The sequence below is a fragment of the Malus sylvestris genome, chromosome 17 (genome assembly GCF_916048215.2).
Source record: "Malus sylvestris chromosome 17, drMalSylv7.2, whole genome shotgun sequence".
Lineage (NCBI taxonomy): Eukaryota > Viridiplantae > Streptophyta > Magnoliopsida > Rosales > Rosaceae > Malus > Malus sylvestris.
In genome coordinates, this window is record NC_062276.1 from 2,469,930 (window position 1) to 2,489,470 (window position 19,541).

General features: G+C 36.9%; 3 protein-coding genes across 6 annotated transcripts; 1 reads left to right on the plus strand and 2 right to left on the minus strand.

Annotated features, from left to right (window-relative positions):
* Positions 1-512: 512 nt before the first annotated feature.
* Positions 513-4,062, minus strand: LOC126610568 (cinnamoyl-CoA reductase-like SNL6). The gene is made up of 5 exons (XM_050278666.1): positions 3,670-4,062; positions 2,784-2,959; positions 1,731-1,925; positions 1,382-1,535; positions 513-905 (listed from the first exon to the last, which is right to left on the minus strand). Exons 1-5 carry the CDS (start codon positions 3,923-3,925, stop codon positions 607-609), a joined length of 1,080 nt encoding a protein of 359 aa, XP_050134623.1. The 5' UTR covers positions 3,926-4,062; the 3' UTR covers positions 513-606.
* Positions 4,063-6,120: 2,058 nt separating this feature from the next.
* On the plus strand, positions 6,121-8,037 carry LOC126610572 (uncharacterized). 2 transcript variants are annotated; one of them, XM_050278671.1, is made up of 7 exons: positions 6,121-6,287; positions 6,467-6,514; positions 6,599-6,645; positions 7,216-7,282; positions 7,374-7,440; positions 7,566-7,639; positions 7,720-8,037. In XM_050278671.1, the coding sequence occupies exons 1-7, from the start codon at positions 6,240-6,242 to the stop codon at positions 7,768-7,770; spliced, it is 402 nt and encodes a 133-aa protein (XP_050134628.1). In that variant the 5' UTR covers positions 6,121-6,239; the 3' UTR covers positions 7,771-8,037. The 2 variants fall into 2 exon arrangements, with proteins under 2 accessions (XP_050134628.1, XP_050134629.1); XM_050278672.1 differs by having other exon boundaries at positions 6,122-6,287; positions 7,374-7,417; positions 7,582-7,639.
* LOC126610564 (serine/threonine-protein kinase BLUS1) lies at positions 8,019-15,622 on the minus strand. 3 transcript variants are annotated; one of them, XM_050278661.1, is made up of 21 exons: positions 15,386-15,621; positions 14,025-14,667; positions 13,536-13,790; positions 12,847-12,971; positions 12,666-12,710; positions 12,455-12,536; positions 12,270-12,338; positions 12,027-12,197; positions 11,859-11,921; positions 11,518-11,586; positions 11,259-11,387; positions 11,095-11,168; positions 10,483-10,689; positions 9,706-9,797; positions 9,519-9,595; positions 9,140-9,262; positions 9,022-9,064; positions 8,887-8,933; positions 8,736-8,797; positions 8,600-8,651; positions 8,019-8,464 (listed from the first exon to the last, which is right to left on the minus strand). In XM_050278661.1, exons 2-21 carry the CDS (start codon positions 14,190-14,192, stop codon positions 8,399-8,401), a joined length of 2,019 nt encoding a protein of 672 aa, XP_050134618.1. In that variant the 5' UTR covers positions 14,193-14,667; positions 15,386-15,621; the 3' UTR covers positions 8,019-8,398. The 3 variants fall into 3 exon arrangements, 2 of the variants coding, with proteins under 2 accessions (XP_050134618.1, XP_050134617.1); XM_050278660.1 differs by having other exon boundaries at positions 11,074-11,168; XR_007618574.1 differs by lacking the exons at positions 8,019-8,464; positions 8,600-8,651 and having other exon boundaries at positions 8,739-8,797; positions 10,610-10,689; positions 11,074-11,168; positions 15,386-15,622.
* Between the last annotated feature and the right edge of the window lie 3,919 nt (positions 15,623-19,541).

Sequence of the window (19,541 nt, forward strand, 5' to 3'; positions counted from 1 at the left end):
TTTTTATTGCGCACTTTTTTTTCTTATCAATTTGACGATTTTCCCACAATTTATATCTGCAAACAATTTTTTTTTAAAGTTTAATTATCTTTTGCTTAATATTTTTGGTCTACGAAAATCCAGACTTTGGGTCCTAATTCTTCGATGTTAAAACATCTAATTTTTTTCTTCCATGGTATATCTGAAGATCATCAATTTAAATCTTTCACTTCGTACATGTCTTTTTAATGTTGTTGTGTCAAACTCGTTATTTTATCGTGTTGTTTTGCGTCTAATAAACATGTTACGGTAGAAAATTATCGGATGTCTATATTTGGCAAATGATATCAATTCGAATTTTTAACTGGTCGACTCATTAACAGGATTATAATTCACGATCCGATAATGACTCGATTTGTTATGAAGTTTATTTGAAATATGGTATTTTTGTGTCGTTTCACGTTGGATTAACATATCGGACAAGAAATTGCCAAACTTACCTCGAAACATGAGAGATACTGTTAATTTAGAGATGTTCCAAAACTTTCTCACTTGCATTGCTCAACATTTTACTCACTGGGAATTATAACAACGGGGTAGAACCCTAATTGAAATGCCGGAGTTTTTTTATGAACTATAGCAGCAATGTACTCTTCCGGACAAAAGATTTGTAAGCTTTCTGTTCGACAATTCGAATCGATTCTGGATAATATTAGAGTCCCCATTGCCCACAAACTTGTTCTTCGGCATGCTCGTCGCCTCTGCTAACTTTTCGGCCTCTTCTTCTCCGTCGACGACTCGATCGAAGCAAATGTATCTCCCAAACGCTGCCTCGTTCATTGCCTCAAACACGCCTAAATGTGCCTCTGCCAGTCTTGTTATATCGACTGTGGCTAGCACACCACTTTGGTACATTTCTTGTGCTCCTGTATTTATAGACAATCAAAGTTGGTAAAAATTAGAAGGGAAAATGTGGATTTTGACTTAAAAATATGACTTTGGCCTCTCGGTTTGAGCATCGCTAAGATGGCGGTGCTCAATGGGGCCCGAGTGCGATGGCGTGACTGTATGAAAACGGGTAAATGGAGCCTCGAGTGAAGAGCAGAGGGCCATGAGCTTGCTTCTTCTCATAGTGCTCCGGACATAGATTGCCTTAATATTTCAGGGGGATGGTTTGGTTCCATCTTTTGTGAATTTTACAAAGGCATAAATACAAGCAACTCATGTCCTGTTAATACTGCAGTCTAGCGATATCACTTTCACTTGAAAATTGAAATACCATTAGACCCATCAGTTCGATTCTCATGTATGACTAGTTTGATATCGAATTGATACAGTTGGCTCGTTACGTGACGGTGCCAAAGGATACTAAAAGTTGTGAATGTGGTAGAAAAAGGATTACCTTTGAGATATGCAAGTGTTGCTGTTGGATTTCTAGTGGAAATTTCAGGGCCAGTAATAAGAGCTGGGCAGATGGTGGCCAACTTCACCCCCTTTTCCTCAGCTATTTTCCATGCAGCTTTCTCGGCCCTCAGCTTCCCCAAGGCATACCAAAGCTGCCACTCCCCATAAGAAAATTAAATGCTAACAATAGTAAACGAACTGTTATTGGCACTCCAAAACTACAGTCATTCTATACTCTTTTCCGTGCTCAATTTGCTCGTCACGGAAGAGTGCATGATGATGGTTTTGGATTTGCTCATCATGGACCAGTGCATGATGACGGTTTTGGAGTAAGATGAAAATGATACCTTTTTGTCAATGCAGAGTGACTCTGTGCTCCAGGAGTCATGGTTAATTACAGGGGAGAGGTGGTTGTGGGTGCTGTCCTGCCATACGCAGGCTAGAAGTGAAGAAGTGAGGACACATTTTCTCACAGATGGTGTCACTGCACATGCTTTCATCACGTTCTCACTCGCCTTCACTTCTATCTCAGCCATGGATTTCTAAACACATCATTCCAATCCATGGTTCATTCGCAATTCAAATGTCAGAAATAAATAGAGCCGTGCACAAGGGGGAAAATTAAAGGGATATGCGAAATCATTCAGTTTTACTTTTTTGAGTCGTGATGAAAGAGATAAACACAAGATTATATACAACTACTTATGTACAAGAAGAGGTTGGTAGAATTAACTCTAGTTGGATGAGATGATTGTAGCACTAATTATTTGTTTTCAAGCAATTTTGATCAAATGTATGTTGTCAATAACAAAATCGAAATGTTTTCCGCACATGTTGTTTATTCTCCTCCAGACGTTCTTCGGATTGACTGAATCAAAGCACAATCAAAGGATATAAATAAATAAAAGTATCCAAGTGTCACAATATAACAGGTACATGCAAAGGGATTTAAAGATATGCGAAAATCACTTCCAATTTAGTGTTCACACGGCAACATAGGGCAACTAGACACAATATATTTGAGCATATTTTTGCTCACCACCCTTAAGCGACAATATTGCTTGCCACCCTACTTATTACTATTTAATGAGTTTAAATTTTGAGATCTTGTATCTATTTACTACACATATTTCAAAATTTAAACACATCTAATAACGATAAAGATAATGGTAAACATCAGCATGACTTTGAGTGTGTGGAACAAAAATGTGTCCCGATAAACTTGGACCACATGGACCACATGGCCTACGTGACACCAAATAATGCGAGTGTGATGCTTTGTTTTTGTGTGCGGTCTTTTGGATGCCGCGTAGACCAAATGTTCGAACCTAAGAATTTCTCCATAAGATTTTTCTTCGAGTTTTAGAAGCGTATAGAAACGAAATGGGTAAGTGACTCACAGTGTAGCCAGAGAGGCCAGCGGGGTCGACAAATGCAGAGGTGTGGAAAACGCCACGACAGCCATCGAATGCATGGGATAAGCTTTCGACATCGTCGGTTAGCTTTGCCATAACTGCAGAAATGCGGTCGTCGGTGCTTCCGCTTGTCCTCATCTCCCTCAATTTTTCTACATCTTCTGTATTATTTAATTGGGGGTACACGACAACCCATTAATTTCTGGATGTAATAAACCAAATTCCACGACATATTCTTTATATTTAAAATCTTGTTTTCTTGCAATCAAACATATGGATACAAGTCAAATTGTTTGTTTGGAAGCCTTTTAATTCTTTTAAAATGAATAAAGCGTTTTTAAAACTAATCTTTGATAGAGATGCAAATGAATTCTGAAAAACGTTTTTCTGTTAGCAGCACATAACGAATGCATCTTGCATAATACTTTTGAAACTCAAAAACACTTTTATAAAAAACATTTTCTATCATTTTAACAGTAATTCTAAACAATTACAATATTCACACTATGCTAAATCAATATAATAACATAATCAAATTATTTGAACTTTTAGATTCCATAAATTGGAAAGCCAAGTTCTCATCAAATTATTTGATGATGTATTTCAATGATAAAATACAGCAGACAAATTTAAAAGTACTTGGAAATCATAAAAACTTCTTTGGTGTTTTAATGGAGAGGTGATTGTTCTTCAAGATGAACTTTCAAGCGCTTTTCGAATTTTTATCAAGATTTTAGGGATTTAGATATTGTCGCAAAAAGGCAGACACATTGCTTCTTTAACCAACCGATCCAACTAACAAGCCAGAATCGAAATTGGAATTTGGACCAAGAAAGCATTAATTAACGATGATTAGTAGATAAACACTTGCCTTGGTTGTCAACGACAAGGCGGACGGAGTAGCCACGGCGGAGGAGACGGTCAACGAGGGCAAGTCCTAAGAAAGAAACGCCGCTAGTGACACACACCAACATGTCTTCTTCATCGTCACCCCTCAAGTCGAAACGCTTGTTGTTGCGTTGCTGGCGGTCGTCTTTTCTGCGGTGGAGGCCGGCGGAAGCCATCAGCATACGGCAGAACTCCTGCAACTCGATGTTCTCCCTCTCTTCCAAACCCACAATCCCCATTCCGTCGATGTTTTGGAGACACAAAAATGGCACAGAGATGGAGTTGGGAAGCTTACTTTTCTCTCCGACAGAGATGGAGTGAGAACATTAGAGAGAAGAAGACATGCGTTTATGTGAAGCTATTGGCATTTGGAAGTCATGCAAAGCTTACCTTAAAATATCACCCCAGCAGCCGCCTACCTAGCTAGCTCAGCTAAAGCTAAGGCTTGGCTTGGGCCGCTTGGTTTGTTTTTGTTTTGCCCTAAAATTTCCGTCCTATTTTTAGTAAGACGAATTTTGTGACAGATGCGATTGTGAACGTAAAATGTACTATATAAGAATCTCAAGTTTAGCTCTATCATCTTTCAATGAATGACAAACTCTGTCACATCCTGGCCTGGGTCCCCACCACATCCTGGACTCGACTATGCTGTAACATGATATTATCCGTTTTGAGCCCCGATCACGCCCTCACAGTTTTGTTTATAAGAACTCATACAAAAACTTCCCAGTGGGTCATTCATCATGAGATTGCTCTCGCGCGAACTCGCTTAACTTCGGAGTTCCGATGGAACCTGAAACCAGTGAGCTCCCAAAATGTCTCGTGCTAGGTAGAGATGATAATATATATATATAAGACTTACAGGATCCACTCTCTTGAACGATGTGAGATGTTACAAACTCGGGTTGGCAATTGGACTCACTTTCCATCAGTGGCCTTAGGCGAGAAATCTAAACCATCAAAAATTGAATAAATACATGTTTCTTGTTGCTTATAGCTTACGAAGGATGTTATAGTTAGTCGGTTACTTGATAATCTACACACACAAAAATCAAATAATTTGATACGGTATAAAATTACGAATCTTTTAGATTTTTAGCTGGAAATTAACCCGATTTATTTTAATTAGATAAAGATATGGTCTTCTGTTAAATATTCAATGTTTCAAATTCAGTAATTTGCATACATTATGTTGCGATAAGTGATGTATACAATACAACTAGTACTCGAGAAAATGATATCACTAACTGATATAACATATACGCAATTTATTACAACAAGTACGAATATAAAATGCATTTTTTTAATTATAAACAAAATATTTTCACATACATTTTTTCTCATAATTTTTTTTTCAGTGCTCAAATCTCTTTTAATTTAACTATTAAAAAAAATAAAAGTATACAGAACCCAAATGAGTGCATAAATAAATAATTTCCCCCTGCAAAGAAAAACAAATATTAAATAAATATTTATCCCAATTGGGCTTTGGGTTCGGCTAGATGTTGAAGCTGTGTCGGTAACTAAAGCCGGTCCCTAACGTGTTGAATGTTCAGTGAGCACGTGGACCATCCACCCCTCCCGGTCTTTCTGTCCATCCACGCAGATTGTCCGCCCGCGAAACGAGAGTTAGTTGCCAAATAATTAGTTTTTAATCTCTTTACTAAACACGACATGTGCCAAACAATGAGTTCATTCTTCTAACCCGTGTTTAAAATATCGGAATATCAATACACAAATTTATGTATATCTCAACAAATATATTGAAATCGGTTGTCTTCGATGAAATAATGAAAATTGTTAAAAATAAAACTTTAGGGAGTGTCAAATGATAATTTATCGATATCTAACATGTATATTAGAAATATCGACTAAATTTGTCCGTTTTAGCAGAAATTTAAGAATTTTTCTGACATGGAATGAAATTTAGACTTCACTCCCGTTTTTTGTATTTTTCTCTAGATTTTTCGATTCGACTGCATCGAATATATTTCACACACTGCTGCTAACTTGCTAACTAACGCGACATGTGATCCACATTCATAAATGTAATTAATATTGTAATAATCTCCTAATTATCTTTCATATCAAGTTTATTGATAAAGGTAATTAATCTTGGAATGAGGATCCTCTCCGAATCCTCCAATCACATCGGTTAATCGTATATTGTGCGATCAGTTTTCGTCAAGTAATGTTTATATTTAATTTTAAATAAAAAGATTTACAATGATTTCTAACCGAATGATATACGTTGAACGGATGTGATTGGAGGATCACTTGGATCCTCACAAAGAGGATCCGGAGAGGATCTCATTCTTAATCTTGTACAAGTGTGGTCCACATTCACAAACCACAACTCTTGGGCCAAAATCTAGTATTGGGCCTTGTAAATGTAGGCCCAAGTGTTTATTCTCCTAACCAACACAAAAATAAAAATAAAAATAAAATTAGAAAAGAAAAGGAAAATTTCACAGCAGTCTAATCGCGTCTGCTGTAAGTCGTAATCGTATTGAAGAAGAAGAAGAAGAAGAAGCAGCAGCAGCAGCAGCAACTATGGGCAGCTTCCCTGTTGCCGACAAGAAATTTTCCTTGGAAATTAAGGTATTTGGTTCTCAGTAATACGATGTGATTAATATTTTTTTGGGTTTTTTCTTGTGTTTTTGTTGCTCACCAACTGTTTGCTTAAAAGCCTCTTCCAATTTTGCTTCTGCAGTTCTGATTACATATGTATTAGGGTTTTGTAATTTGAGTTTAAATGTTATGATGGTTTCTGTTGGCAGGGGAACAAGACGGATGTAGTGATGTGCAGTTATGATGATCATTTTCTTGTGAGTTTTGGGTTCAAATGTTTTTGTTTGAATTGGGGCTGCAACATATTTGTATTAAATTCTAATGTTTGGAACGTTTTTTAGGTTATTGCAACTCAAATTGGAGCTATGGGCACCATACTGCAAGCCAGGTCTGCATATCTGTTGTCTTCGTTTATGGGTCCCAAACTTTTTTTTTTTGATCCGATTATATATGAGTCATAGGATCGGGGCAAAAGGGGTAGAGGAAAACCTCGGAAGACTGTGAACCTGACTTTAAGAAAAGACATGGAGTAGAGCTAACGGAAGTCCTGGTGCAAAACCGAGCGTAGTGGCGTTCTAGGATTCATGCTGCCAACCCCACTAAGTGGGATAAGGCTTTGTTGTTGTTTATACGACGATATATACTCTAAGCTACTCTTATCAACGGGGAGGGAGATTGAAAATTGAGTGGAAGTAGGCAAGCACATTGTCGTGACCAATTGGCAGAAAACACATCTGCTTTAGGTCCAAATCTTTGGTTATTGATACAGAATTTTGGATCCAAATAGTGTTGCTGTCATTGATCTTTTTTATGCCTTTTGATAGCTCAATGTTACTAAATGCTTATTTATCCATTGGGGGTTTCATAAGTGAATTAAATTTAGGAATGAAGAGAAAAAAAAAGTGGATTAAGTTTACGATTAAGGAGCTTATGCGGTGTTTTTTATTTTCATTATCAGGAAGGAGGAAGGGATGGCAATCCATCCGACATTCAACGTGGCTGTAATCTTCGGCAAGCGAGACGAGGTAAGCTATCCAGGGCAGTATAAGCCTGTAAGTTTTGTGTCCCTTGCTGACTAAAGTTTGTGCTCATTTGTGTGTCTTGCAACATCTGCAGCCAATGCTAGTGTCATGTGCTCGTCAGCTTATTGAACACATCAGGTACATATCACCATTGATAGACGGTAACATTTTGACTATACTGTTTCTTCTCCTAATTTAGTAACAGTTACTGATCCTGTAAAAAAATTCGGTGAAGACTGTCGAGGTTAACTTACAAAAGGTTGCTAAACTGTAATGTCTGATGCAGTAGGTTGTTTTTGCAGTAACTCGGGCTCCTCAAAGCCGTTAATGCTTTCTCTTGGTCTCAAAGATCATTCAGCGGTACTAATCATCGAATGTCTAACGATGCTTTTTGGCCAATATGCTGTTAGAAGTTGTAACATTCCAATTGTGTCTTGCAGGAGACACTGAAAAGCATTGTTTCAGCTGTTATCGAGAATCGCTTCTGGTGATGGTGTGCTGCCATTAAAAGTTCCTCAATCTGCACTAACATTCCATCCGGGGTTCAACTAGAGCGTCATGGCGTCGGAATCATTCAGCTATCTACAAATAGGGTTGGTCGTTAAGTTGAATTACGCATTTTTACAATCCGTTGTGGTGTTTCGTAATCCAAATTGAATTGTGTTGTGAAAGTGAGCTCATTCCAATCCGATTGAGATCAGTTTTTTTTATCGATTTTGTACTTATCTGACTCAGAAAATGGTAAACCCGCTTCCAAATGTCTTGTAATATTTTCCTTAACGCGCACCAATGCTAGCTCGAGGAAACCGACTATGAAATCAGTACGATAAATTACAGGTTACACAACGGGATACAAAGCACTCGCATTCTCAAAATTTGAATGTCCGCACTAACACACATTGACACATATTGTACACTAGAATACAACACTAAAAAATTTGCTCCCTGCGATTCAACGGTAACGTACAGACGCCGCGTACCATCGAAGCACCGACAAAACTGCACACCGATGTCCACAACACAGCCGCCATGCTTCATCTTCTTTCCGTAGCAATTGCTGTTTTCCGGCCAAAACATTTATTTGACAGGCGGCGGTGGACTCTGGACATGACATTGCCGTCATGCATCATTTCCATCTCTAACATTTTCGTCTTTGTTGGCGATAGCTTTCAATTGCCTTTCTAACTGCAAATGAGAGAGAAGACATCTTCTGATTACTTACAAGAAACATTCTGATCAACAGATGGTTTATCCGAAACATCTATCTTTTCTCCGCATAATATAAAAACTCTAACACAAGCGTTCGAGATAGACACGAACCTGGGCATTTTTCAGCTTCTGTCTTTGCAATTGTTCGACAAGATTCCCGACACTGACATTACAGACAGAATATAAGTCGAATGTCTATATGCAGATCAAATTAACACCATCAAAAAGCATTTAATTACTCGAATACCTCTGTTGCAGATTAATGACGATAGACTGCAATTCTCTCTCCCGAGCGGAAGCTGGAGGTATCTGCATCAATGCCGTAAAGCATCGTCAAGCTCTGGTTCAAGCTTAAAGTCCATTAAACAATATATGCAGTAAATAAACCCAGCCTTTACCTGCAAAAGGTCACCGGTGCTTGCGTCAGCGGACTCCCCTTGTATTCCTGCGTGAAGCTAAAAGTATTAAACCCAACAAAAATTTGCAGACAAAGCTAAAGGCCAAAAATGTGAGGAAAAATGTGGGGAAGTTACCTGAGGTCTGTTCCACGTATTTGATCAATTTAGCTATTTCGTCCTGTCACATGAAGAAAGAAAGTTTGAGACATAATACCTCTACAAAATGGTGTTAGCAATGAAAACTGGCACATACTCTTTGCAAGGTGTTTTGCTGCAGAATGCATTGTAGTGAAGGGAGAATAGTGGTAGCTGTAAGGGGTGCGGTTGCTGGACCAGTTGAACTTCCAGTAGGACTAAACAAGCAGTTTGAAGGACCCTGGAAAAGAGATAGAAACGGTAATGGTTATTAATGCCTGAAAGATATCCCGCTAAGTTGGACCCCTTTATGAAGTTAAACATCATAAACACGCAAAGTAGACATAAAAATCCGAGTACTGAGCACGAATCTGATGGAAAAACTGAAACCAGTAGGTATCTCAAATAAGAAGCAATGCAATTCTATTGTTGAGAAACAAACTTCAGATAAATAACCAATAACACTCCAGAATATATAGGTTATAAAATATCTGTACCCTGGGACTGAGGTCTGCGGAAGTAACCTTGAAGCGCCCCTTACGTTGGACAACTGCTCCTTCAGAAACATCCTCAGCTGCATAAACAGATGCACAAATGATAAAAGGTTTTTAAAGAGCACAAACAGGTGGAAGAAATCAGACATAAAGAACAAATGATGAGCGCACAGAACTACAAGAGACGAACCAGAAGCATGGGTAATGGAGTCTCTCTTCTGGCGATACAACAACGAACCACTGTAGTTCCGCTCAGGTTGAGGTTTTGCTTGCAGATGATCCCTTCAAAACATATACAATATTTTCAACTCATAGGTAATAGAACCAAACTTTTGTGCACAATTGCACAAAAAATACAATGATTGTCAGATGAGGATATCAAAAGAATCATACTGTAAGAGAATAAGACAATGACGGCAATGAGGATGTTAATACACTGAAGTCTATTACCATCAAAACCATATTCGTTACAGTTTCCTGAACTTTCATTGGGCAAGGCTCTAGGTGACAACCATGATTATCATGACAATTTCGACTTTGAAGAAATTTAATGACAATTTAGTTCAACAAAGGATGGTTCGTTCCTCAGTACTCTACATATACAACAAATGATATTATCATATGACACTTTCAACACGCAAAATTTAAATTACAGTGTAGTTCCAACAAAGGATGACTCATAACAATGCTCTACTAGGCAACAAGAATGTGCATTGTGCAATTTTTGTGAGGAGCTCTAAGTAGCTATTACCCTAAGTCAACAAGCAATTACATAGGGAATTCAAGGAGCGTTTTATTCAGCCAGAGTTAATGAGCATGCAAACAATGCTTGATGCAGGAAAGTGAAAGGGGGGAGGCTCATTTTCTTCTGGTTGAGAAAAGGGGAAAACCAATAGAGCATTTTACCGATGATGTTGGAAAAAAGCACATTAAAAAACCCAATAAACTTCATCATAAGAACACTTACCTCTCACCGTTGCCAATAACCTTTTTGGGAGAAAGCACACAATCCGGTAACAGTGAACCACTCAAAAATTTTTTAGGCTCGAGATTAACATGACGTGGTAAAGAACTACATTGCCCTGAAGTCTCACCTTCACTTCTCCCATTTTCTTGAGCGATGTTTTTTGGACTAGACGCACTCACATCATCCTCACAAACATCAAAACAGCCTCTGCATCAGAAAACACCTTGAAAGTAAGACAAAGGAATAAAACAAATCACATTTTAAAAACCAAGCAAATATCAATAAATAAAAAGTAAAATCAAGATATATGGTTATACAGAAAGGAATAATTACAATCCAATGAAATTAAATTGCTAAAGTTTTTACTCTTAAATAAAAACACAAAACATCTCAATAATTTTGGGAAAATCCATAAAGAAAGTTATTACTAGGATGCTACATAAAATGGATAAAATGCAAGAACTTGCAGAAAACAGTTAAAGATATTGAATAATAATAATTTGGCATACTGAATCACAGAATCTGTTTGCTGACAAAATCAGTTAACGTGATAAGGCTTAAGTTACAAATATGAGTGGATAATACGATTACCGAAAAGAAAAGCATTCATACTTAAGTGCTTGAAGAGGTTTGATAGGAAACGAAGCAAGTGAGCTGTCCAAATCATGCAGATCGTTGAAGCCATCCTATATTGGCAGACGCCGAATGCATAAAATAATTAGAACTTCAAAAAATATGAGACAAGGGAGATGAATTTAAAGGGGCAGTTCGTATACCTCCTGATCGGGCACAGCATTTGATTGGATTTCCATCTCAATGGCTTCCCTCTCTGCTGGAAAACTAACATCTTCATGCTTGTCATTTTGCTTTGTACTTGGTGCATTGTGCATGTTATCCTCCTCAATCTGCAGGCAACAGTATGTCAGTAATAATGTAAATTAAAAATATAAATGATTGATAATGATAAAATGCAAATGTCGTGCACGAATCAAACCAACTGTTAGTTATACATAGGCTAGAAATTGATTTACTTACAAGGGCAGCCTGATTTTTTAAATCCTCAAGGTTGAAATTCCAGGCACTGATTCCTCTGATATACTTTTGCTGCAAGAAAGAACATATATTCAGGATGATGTTCATAATTGGGTACTCGAAATCCAGGAATTAGCTTCTAAATATAAAGGAGGAAAGTTTGATTACAGAGTCTTGTATAGTGCGTGCACACACAGACGTATTCAAAAAGTGCTAAAGATTAGAATGTGGATAGAAAAAAAAGAAGTGAAGGTCGAAATAAACTTAAATGCTGATGCCTAAAGACCAATCAAGACAACAACTAAACACCCAACTATTTTTATTGAACTTCGAACAACTCTCACCTGTGATAAATGTTCATCCCCATAGAGAGCCTTATTCTGCACAAGAAGATCGGCTTCTTTTGCCTAAAACATAACAAAAAAAACACCACGTCAAAATGTGGCTGAAATCTGCCACATATCATAACTGAATAATAAAGTACAGAAGAGAATCTGGGAGTAGTAAGAAACCTTCAGCATCCTAAAACGTTCGCCTAATGGAGCAAGACCCTCAAGGATGGTACGAGAAAGATATTCAACAGGTCGAGCATGTTTGAAAAAATGGTGCTTCAAAAGTTTCTCTGAAGATGGACGCTTCTTTGGATCCTTCACTAAGCAAGCACCTACCATCTCTTTGAAAGACTGGAAAATGTAGCACTTTCATGAATTAAATTTGAGAATGGGAGATGTGAGTTTCAACTAGCCAGCACAAACCTTTGAAAATCTCTTGTCTCTTTCATAGTCAAGGCCTGGGGGTGCATTTTGTAAAGTCATCAGCAAAACCTGCAACAAGGGGGAAAAGAGTGGAGAAAATTTGTAATTCACACAGTAAGCTAAGCACCACTGAAGCACTTCTCCTCGGATGAGCTCATATAAATATAAAAATTGAAGAAAATTACTTTCATCGGTGGATATTTAGAAAACGGGGCGTGACCGTGAGCAAGCTCAAGTGCTGTTATTCCAAATGACCAGATGTCTGCTCTGTAAATGGAGAAACAGGTGAAAATACAACATAAGAAACTTCAAGTTTTCAACCAAACATAAGGCTGCAGAGAAAAAAAGCATACAAAGAGAACAAAGAAAGTGAGATTGGCTAGGTAACCCACTCACTTGAAGTCATATCCATGTAATTGCTGCATAACTTCAGGAGCCATCCTGACGAGAATGAGACAAAAGCAGAGTATTTTTATATAAAACCTCAAAAACCTTAAGCCAACCAGAAATGGCAAAACGACCTTTGATATTACATCATCCTATATAAGGCTGAACGAGACGATTAAAAAAGAAATACCAGCATGGAGTTCCAACAAACGTATTTCTGGAACGTTGTCTATCTCCAGTATCGAACATGCATGCGGACACTCCAAAGTCTGCTAACTTGACTGCACCATTAGAGTCAATTAAAATATTCCCAGCCTGAAAATGAAGGTTAAGAACATAAATAAGAATACCAGTGCATCATCCTTCAACATGAACATGTATGGATAAAAGTAAGATCAGAAATTTGACGCGCAAGCTTGTCATATACCCAGGTGCAATGTATTAAAAGGCCAAGGCGTCCCATGGATAGCCCCACCTAGGCATGAGGCGTGAGGCGAAGCCTCACGAGACTTAAATTTTATACTATATATTATATATTATATATAAAAATATATTATAATACCTTGTAAAACAAATATTCATTGTCATTCAAAAGTGCCCAAGTGTATAACTCACATGTACAGAGTTTTGAATAGAGATGCAAACATGACATCATTAAGCGCAGAATTAATCTATGCACAAAAACTAAAAATAAAAATTCCCATGCATGAAAAGTAACTCTCCTCAGAAAATATTGGTTCCAAGGATACTGGTTTTCTCCAAATTGTAGCCAATATCGTCACACTATTTTGTAATGAAGACATCAATAACAAAATCACCTGCCCTAAATGAAGTATACAAAAAATTATAGGTATTTTATAAGATAGTCGCTTGTGGTACCTTCACATCTCTATGGATGAGGCCGTGAGCATGAAGATACACGAGAGCTTTGAGAACTTCGTGCAATAAAGTTGCAATAACAGGCTCTTCAAACCCTTCAGGATAAGAAGATTTCATTATATGCAGGCAGGACCCCCCAGCCATGTATGGCATCACGACCCAAAGGCTGTGGCCAGAAGTGAACGAACAATGTGCTCGTAATAAATTTTGGTGATTAATCAAAGTCATTGTATGTACCTCCCGTCGGATACCATCCTGCAAAATTTGACAAGAAAGATAAGAATTGTAGATGATACTTACAACATTCCCTACTGAAGCCATGAAGAGATGAGATTGATGCATAAGTTCAATTAGTCCATACATGTTAGACATAGAACTCAAGTGAACAAGATAAGGCAAATATAAACATCACTTAGAAACAAACAAGTTGAAATTATAAATAGAATAAACATACAAATTGTGAGCTACAAAAGAGAGTAAACCACATACCAGGTCGTTGTTACATTTTTCCAGATCAAGAACCTTGATAGCAACTATCTCATTAAGTGGTATACAGAGTGCCCTGTACACGGAAGCGCTGACACCTTCACCAACTTCTTCGTATAATTTATATTCTTTTGCATCCAAAGGAAATCGTTTCTCTGATTCATACTCCATGGCTTCTTCTTATATCACACTATTAAAATACTCTTTATTTCTCGATATCCTGACGAACAACAATAAGGTGTACCCCAAGGAGATAAGCATCAAATCAGTACGGGGTTTCCAATTCGATAGCATTTTCCCCTTCTTCAACACAAAATTGCAGATACATCCAGTAACTCCATCGAGATATTTTTCTCGCCATATGTTTCCATTTATAGCCTAATTAATTTCAGGAACTCGTAAAAGAACACTAACTAATTATACAATGTTGATCATCTCCAATAGGCAACACTATGATTTCATCCACTACCAAAAAGTTATTGATAAAACTTGTCGAACCAGTACGTAGCACCATACAGTTGGAGACCATACAAGAAAAGGAAAGTATCAATCTCAAGCTCTCATAAGACCACCTTGAATGTTTGTCCTATGACGTGCATCCGGATGGCGATGATTGACATCTTAGGAAAACATATGAACAGAAATCCTACAAAATCAAAGAGAGCCTCAGCGCAAGATGGAAAACAAGGAATGACTACTTCAGTGACCCAAGTATATCAAACACATACCAATGACATTGATTCGTGACAAATTCCAAGACACAAAATTTAACCCAACAATGGTTAAATGAACACCAAACAAAATCCAAACACAAATCATAGTTCGGTAATCAGTCACCGACCAAATTCTGGATCCCAAAGTAACCAACTTCATTGGAAAGTAAGAATCTACTAAAAATTGTATCCGAAAAACTCACAATCTTATGAAATATCTTGTTTGATCAGTTTCCAAACAATCCCCACTCCCAGAAAAGCAAAAGACACAATCACCCTAGTTCAACTTGCACCAAATTCATGCTTCTGTTCACCAATTTACTCATAATCTAAAAAAATAAAAAGTTATTTGCAGTACAAGTTAGATAAGAATTGCGTTGCTGCAATCTACCATTCCAAATTTCCACATTTTCTTAATCAAATTCCAAAAATGCCAAACCATCTGAAATCATCCAAACCAAAATCCCAGTCGCCCATTTACCAACCCCACCAACCAAAAGCATCAGATTCTCATCACAAACATTAAGAAATCAAGTAAATTAACCAAAAACAAAACAAAAACAAAAACTTTTAATTGCTGCTTAGTAAAGTCATAAGCTTGATCAGAAAAGTCAGCTAAAATTCAACCGCTTTAAGCGGGCTGACACTCACCAGCGAGAGTACCGAGTGCGTCGGACCAGTTCCGTACCAGAAGGTGCACAACTGAATCCGAGTTTTGCTTCTGACAAAGATTCAGACGGAAATGGGTGAACCCTCTTCTGCCCCTATCCCGACAAAAACGACGTCGATTCAGCTCGATTTGCTAGTCGATTGAAATCCCCCGATTGTCTCTCTCCTCTTCTATCTCCTCCCCTTGGTTCTATATCCTACTGTCTCTGAGACTTAGGTCCTTAGATCGAATCTTTCACCGTTTATTATTAGGAATTTTAACCTATTTACTTTAATGAAAAATTATATTTTTATATTTTTTATTTTATTCTTACCATTAAAATTTAAAATTTTCAAAAAAATTTCATTAGTTTTCTTTTTCTTTTGCTTCATTTTCTAAAAATTTAAATACATAATACAGCAAGACAAATAAAAGATGCCCTTTCTTGTGCCTTCAGTTTTGGTCTCACTGGGATTGACAAACGGGTCGTGTTTATCGTGCTTGTATTGTTTTTGTGTCATGTTTATTATCTTAGCAAGTTGTATTATGTCAAACTCATTATCTTAACGAATTTTTAACAAGCAACCTCATAACGACCTGATTCATTAACGGTCGCGTCGTCTTATATTGAATTAAATTGTCGTGCAAGAAATTGTCATATCTAATGTCTATATCTACAGACGATATCTTATCAGTTTCTTAACAGGATGACTCGATAACAGCGCGAATCATTAATGAATTCTTAACGAGTTTTTAATGGGGGCCCGATAACACGAATCATTAACAGGTTAACATGAAAACTATTATTTTGTGCGAGTCAACGAATTGTGCAATAAATTGGTGAGAGAGGATCCTCGCCGGATCCTCTTTGTGAGGATTCCAAGAATCCTTCAATCACATCCGTTCATCGTACATCATGCGGTCAGTTTTTGTCAGGTAATGTTTATATTGAATTTTAAACAAAAAAATTTACAATAATTTCTGACCACATAATGTACGATAAACAAATATAATTAAAAAATCTCTAGAATCCTTATAAAAAGAATCTAGGAATGATCCTCACAAAGAAAATCTGACAATGACCCTCCTGGTAAGCGGGTAAGCCAAATCTCAGTCCCCCAGAAATGATTAGGTAAGAAAAAATAAAACAATTTGTTATTTATTTGTGAGGAAAATTCAAATGAAATATATAATTTTGGTAGAATTATATTCTGTAATTTTTCCACAGAGCAGCCAACCGTGATTGCACAGCGAGGTGGGGCCCGGTGATGAGATTTTAATTGGACTTGGTCAGTGAATCGGGGACGTTGTTGCATGCAGGGGATCCGAATCCGTTATTTTTGGATTTAGAACGGATTATTTACTATCTTGGGCTTGGGCTATGTTGTTTTCAACACACATATGATAGTGGGTTGGGCCTTTGGTGCATTTAAAACAACTTTGCCACCCATACGTATTAAGATGGGCTTGAAGTCGTCTCACTAAAATGGGCTTGGCATTTTGGGTTGAGCTTTTTTTTTTTTTTTTTTTGGAATAATGATATTTTGTTTTATGAAATATTATGCCGAAATCACAGGATGAGTCACAAATAACAATAAGTTATCAAACGGATAATTTATGCAGCTCGAACTCGAAATTTCTCACTTACGAATGGAGAAAAGTGAAAGGAATATTACTAGATTGTAGTGTTATCCTTTTAGTTTAGTTGTTTGAAGAAAGTCGAGATTTCAACATATCTTCAAGTAAAGGTACTCGAGGGTAAGGAAAGTCGTATAGTGAGTCAAGCTCAATTGTGGTTCTCTTTCCTCCTATATGTGCGATTAGATTACCTTTCTCATTTGCTTAGTCTCACTTCGTTTGTCCTTTCTTCCGTCTTTATTTCTATTTCTTAATAGACAATGAATGAACAACAATAACTCTATTGTACATAAACACATACAAGTTACTAGACCTGTAAACGAGTCGGGTTTATCGGGTTTGAGTCTGGTTCAATCCTACTCGTTAAGTTAACGGGTCACCCGAACTCGATCCGTTTCACCTGTTAACAATTAATATTAATTTTTTTTTTTTTGCATAGAGTTTAGTTTTTGTTGTTAAGACTTTACTGAAATTACAAAAACATCCTTAACTAACTGGTCTAACAGGTTGACCCAAAGTGATCCGTTAGCGACCTAACCCGTTAAACATTCATCCAAATACTAATATTAATGGATCAGATTAACGGGTCGAGTCTGAAATGTCACTATTTTTTTCCGACGTGTCTTTCTTGTCTTCATTGAATACATCAATCTACAACATCAATTTCGTAACGAGTTGGACGGAGAGACGCAAGAGCACGTTGATTGACTTCCAACAGTGTTAATGGCCAAGGATTAGTTGTGGTTGGTTATTTTAGTCATGTCAAAAGCAGTCTAATCGTGTCATAAAACTTTGTTATTTGCGATTAGAGCCAACGTATCAATATTTTGACACGTGTATGAGTTTTTGTATTTAGCAATGATTAAGATGTGCAATTAATTAATGGTTGTTGAAGAGTATGGCCCAACATAAAAATTGTACATACTATATGAAGTGAATTTGCACAAGTAAAGCGTGACAAATGGCAATGGCCGCATGATGCGGATATCATATTTTTCGCAGAACAATTCTTGATAATTTAAAGATGAGTAAGAATTCATATTCAAAATTTTTCAAAATTATTCGTTTTCAATTTATATAATTTCATGTTTATAATCAGAACCGTTCATATTATAAATGACCTTATAAAGATCGTCTATGCAAAAAATCAATTAAAACTAAGGTCGTTTAGTCATCAAACTAATTAAAAACAAATTAATGGTATTGGTAAAAGCATTACGAACCGTCTATGTATTTACTACAATAGGTTGACTAATCGACTTTAGTTTTAATTTATTTTTTTGCAGAGATGATATTTACAGTATGATTCATAGCATGAACGGTTTTGATCTTAAACACAAAGCTCTATGATTAAAATGTTAAGAGTTTTGAGTAGAAGTTCTTATTCATCTTTGAGTAACTAAGTATTATTCTTTTCCGCACTTATTACGTGTGTAATCTTTTTGTGGTCTTAATCATGCTCGACGCGTATTAAATTTATGACTGAAAATAAAAAAATATATTAAATTTTTTCAATACGTATTAATCAATAATACAAGCCACAAAAATGCTGCAAAAAAAATAGACGGAGCAAATTTGAACAACATGATGTGCGAGTGTGCATGGCTCGTGATATATCATCATCAACAATTCCACGAAGTGGTGGGAGGTGGGCCCGCAACAAGGACATGAAATGGAGCCCCATCGTAATGGCACGTGGCACAGTCTGTGCGTCCCAATTTTACCCCTAGAATTTATGCGTCTTACCTCCTAAGCATGTGACTCTTTTTGTCGGCCGGATGAGAACTCACTAGGGTCTACTACACACAAAGTGACTCCTCAACTTTTATTTGCTTGAAGAAACTTAAAATTTAAGTTAACTATCACAGGATAGGGGATGAATTTTAGGTTTTTAGTTTATACGATACGTCTTGAATTTGATTTCTAAATTTGGTAAATCACACAATGATAGTAAGAAGGAGGCTCCAATGACTGTGAGTCTTTCTGGCCCCGAAAAGAAAAGACTGTGTGACGAAGCCATCAGCTGAACTTGAATTTAGTTAAGTCAGATTTTAATTAACCACCAAATGTGTTTTGTATTTGAGTTTTATTATCAGAAGACGAGTTTACAACTCGCGACCGAAGTTTCAATTGATCATCATTTTCATCATTGTTATAGTGCTTCATTTGGATTGAGTATGCGATACCACATCGCCAATTAATTTTTAGGGTACAGATTATAACAGCGGAGAGTAACGCTATCAAAACAGATTGTGGCATTGTCCGCAAAGAAAATACAATAGTACATGAGTTTTGGCCTTTCGTGAAAATATTTGTTGATGAAATGTTTCCTACAAAAGCAATCTCCAACCGACCTTGACGAAGCTTATAAATGAGTCTATATCATCACTAAAAGACTATTTAAATAGAGGGTACATTTATTTCCACGTACTCATCCTAAAGGATTCTGCAAGTTCGGTCCTTATTTTTAAGTTAATTTTTGTGCGTGATGATGTGTAGCGTACTTCATGTAACATCAAT

What these genes read in the sequence shown, in the direction of transcription:
- LOC126610568 (XM_050278666.1), bottom strand. Translation starts at nt 3,925, where the DNA reads ATGGGGATTGTGGGTTTGGAAGAGAGGGAGAACATCGAGTTGCAGGAG. An exon ending in CCTTGTCGTTGACAACCAAG is followed by an intron (nt 2,960 to 3,669) that starts GCAAGTGTTTAT and finishes TAAATAATACAG; the next exon opens with AAGATGTAGAAAAATTGAGG. An exon ending in CACTCTGCATTGACAAAAAG is followed by an intron (nt 1,536 to 1,730) that starts GTATCATTTTCA and finishes GGGGAGTGGCAG; the next exon opens with CTTTGGTATGCCTTGGGGAA.
- LOC126610572 (XM_050278671.1), top strand. Translation starts at nt 6,240, where the DNA reads ATGGGCAGCTTCCCTGTTGCCGACAAGAAATTTTCCTTGGAAATTAAG. An exon ending in AATTTTCCTTGGAAATTAAG is followed by an intron (nt 6,288 to 6,466) that starts GTATTTGGTTCT and finishes TTCTGTTGGCAG; the next exon opens with GGGAACAAGACGGATGTAGT. An exon ending in CATATCACCATTGATAGACG is followed by an intron (nt 7,441 to 7,565) that starts GTAACATTTTGA and finishes TGTCTGATGCAG; the next exon opens with TAGGTTGTTTTTGCAGTAAC.
- LOC126610564 (XM_050278660.1), bottom strand. Translation starts at nt 14,192, where the DNA reads ATGGAGTATGAATCAGAGAAACGATTTCCTTTGGATGCAAAAGAATAT. An exon ending in TTACATGGATATGACTTCAA is followed by an intron (nt 12,537 to 12,665) that starts GTGAGTGGGTTA and finishes CTCCATTTACAG; the next exon opens with AGCAGACATCTGGTCATTTG. An exon ending in GTTATTGGCAACGGTGAGAG is followed by an intron (nt 9,798 to 10,482) that starts GTAAGTGTTCTT and finishes TATGTTTTGAAG; the next exon opens with GGATCATCTGCAAGCAAAAC.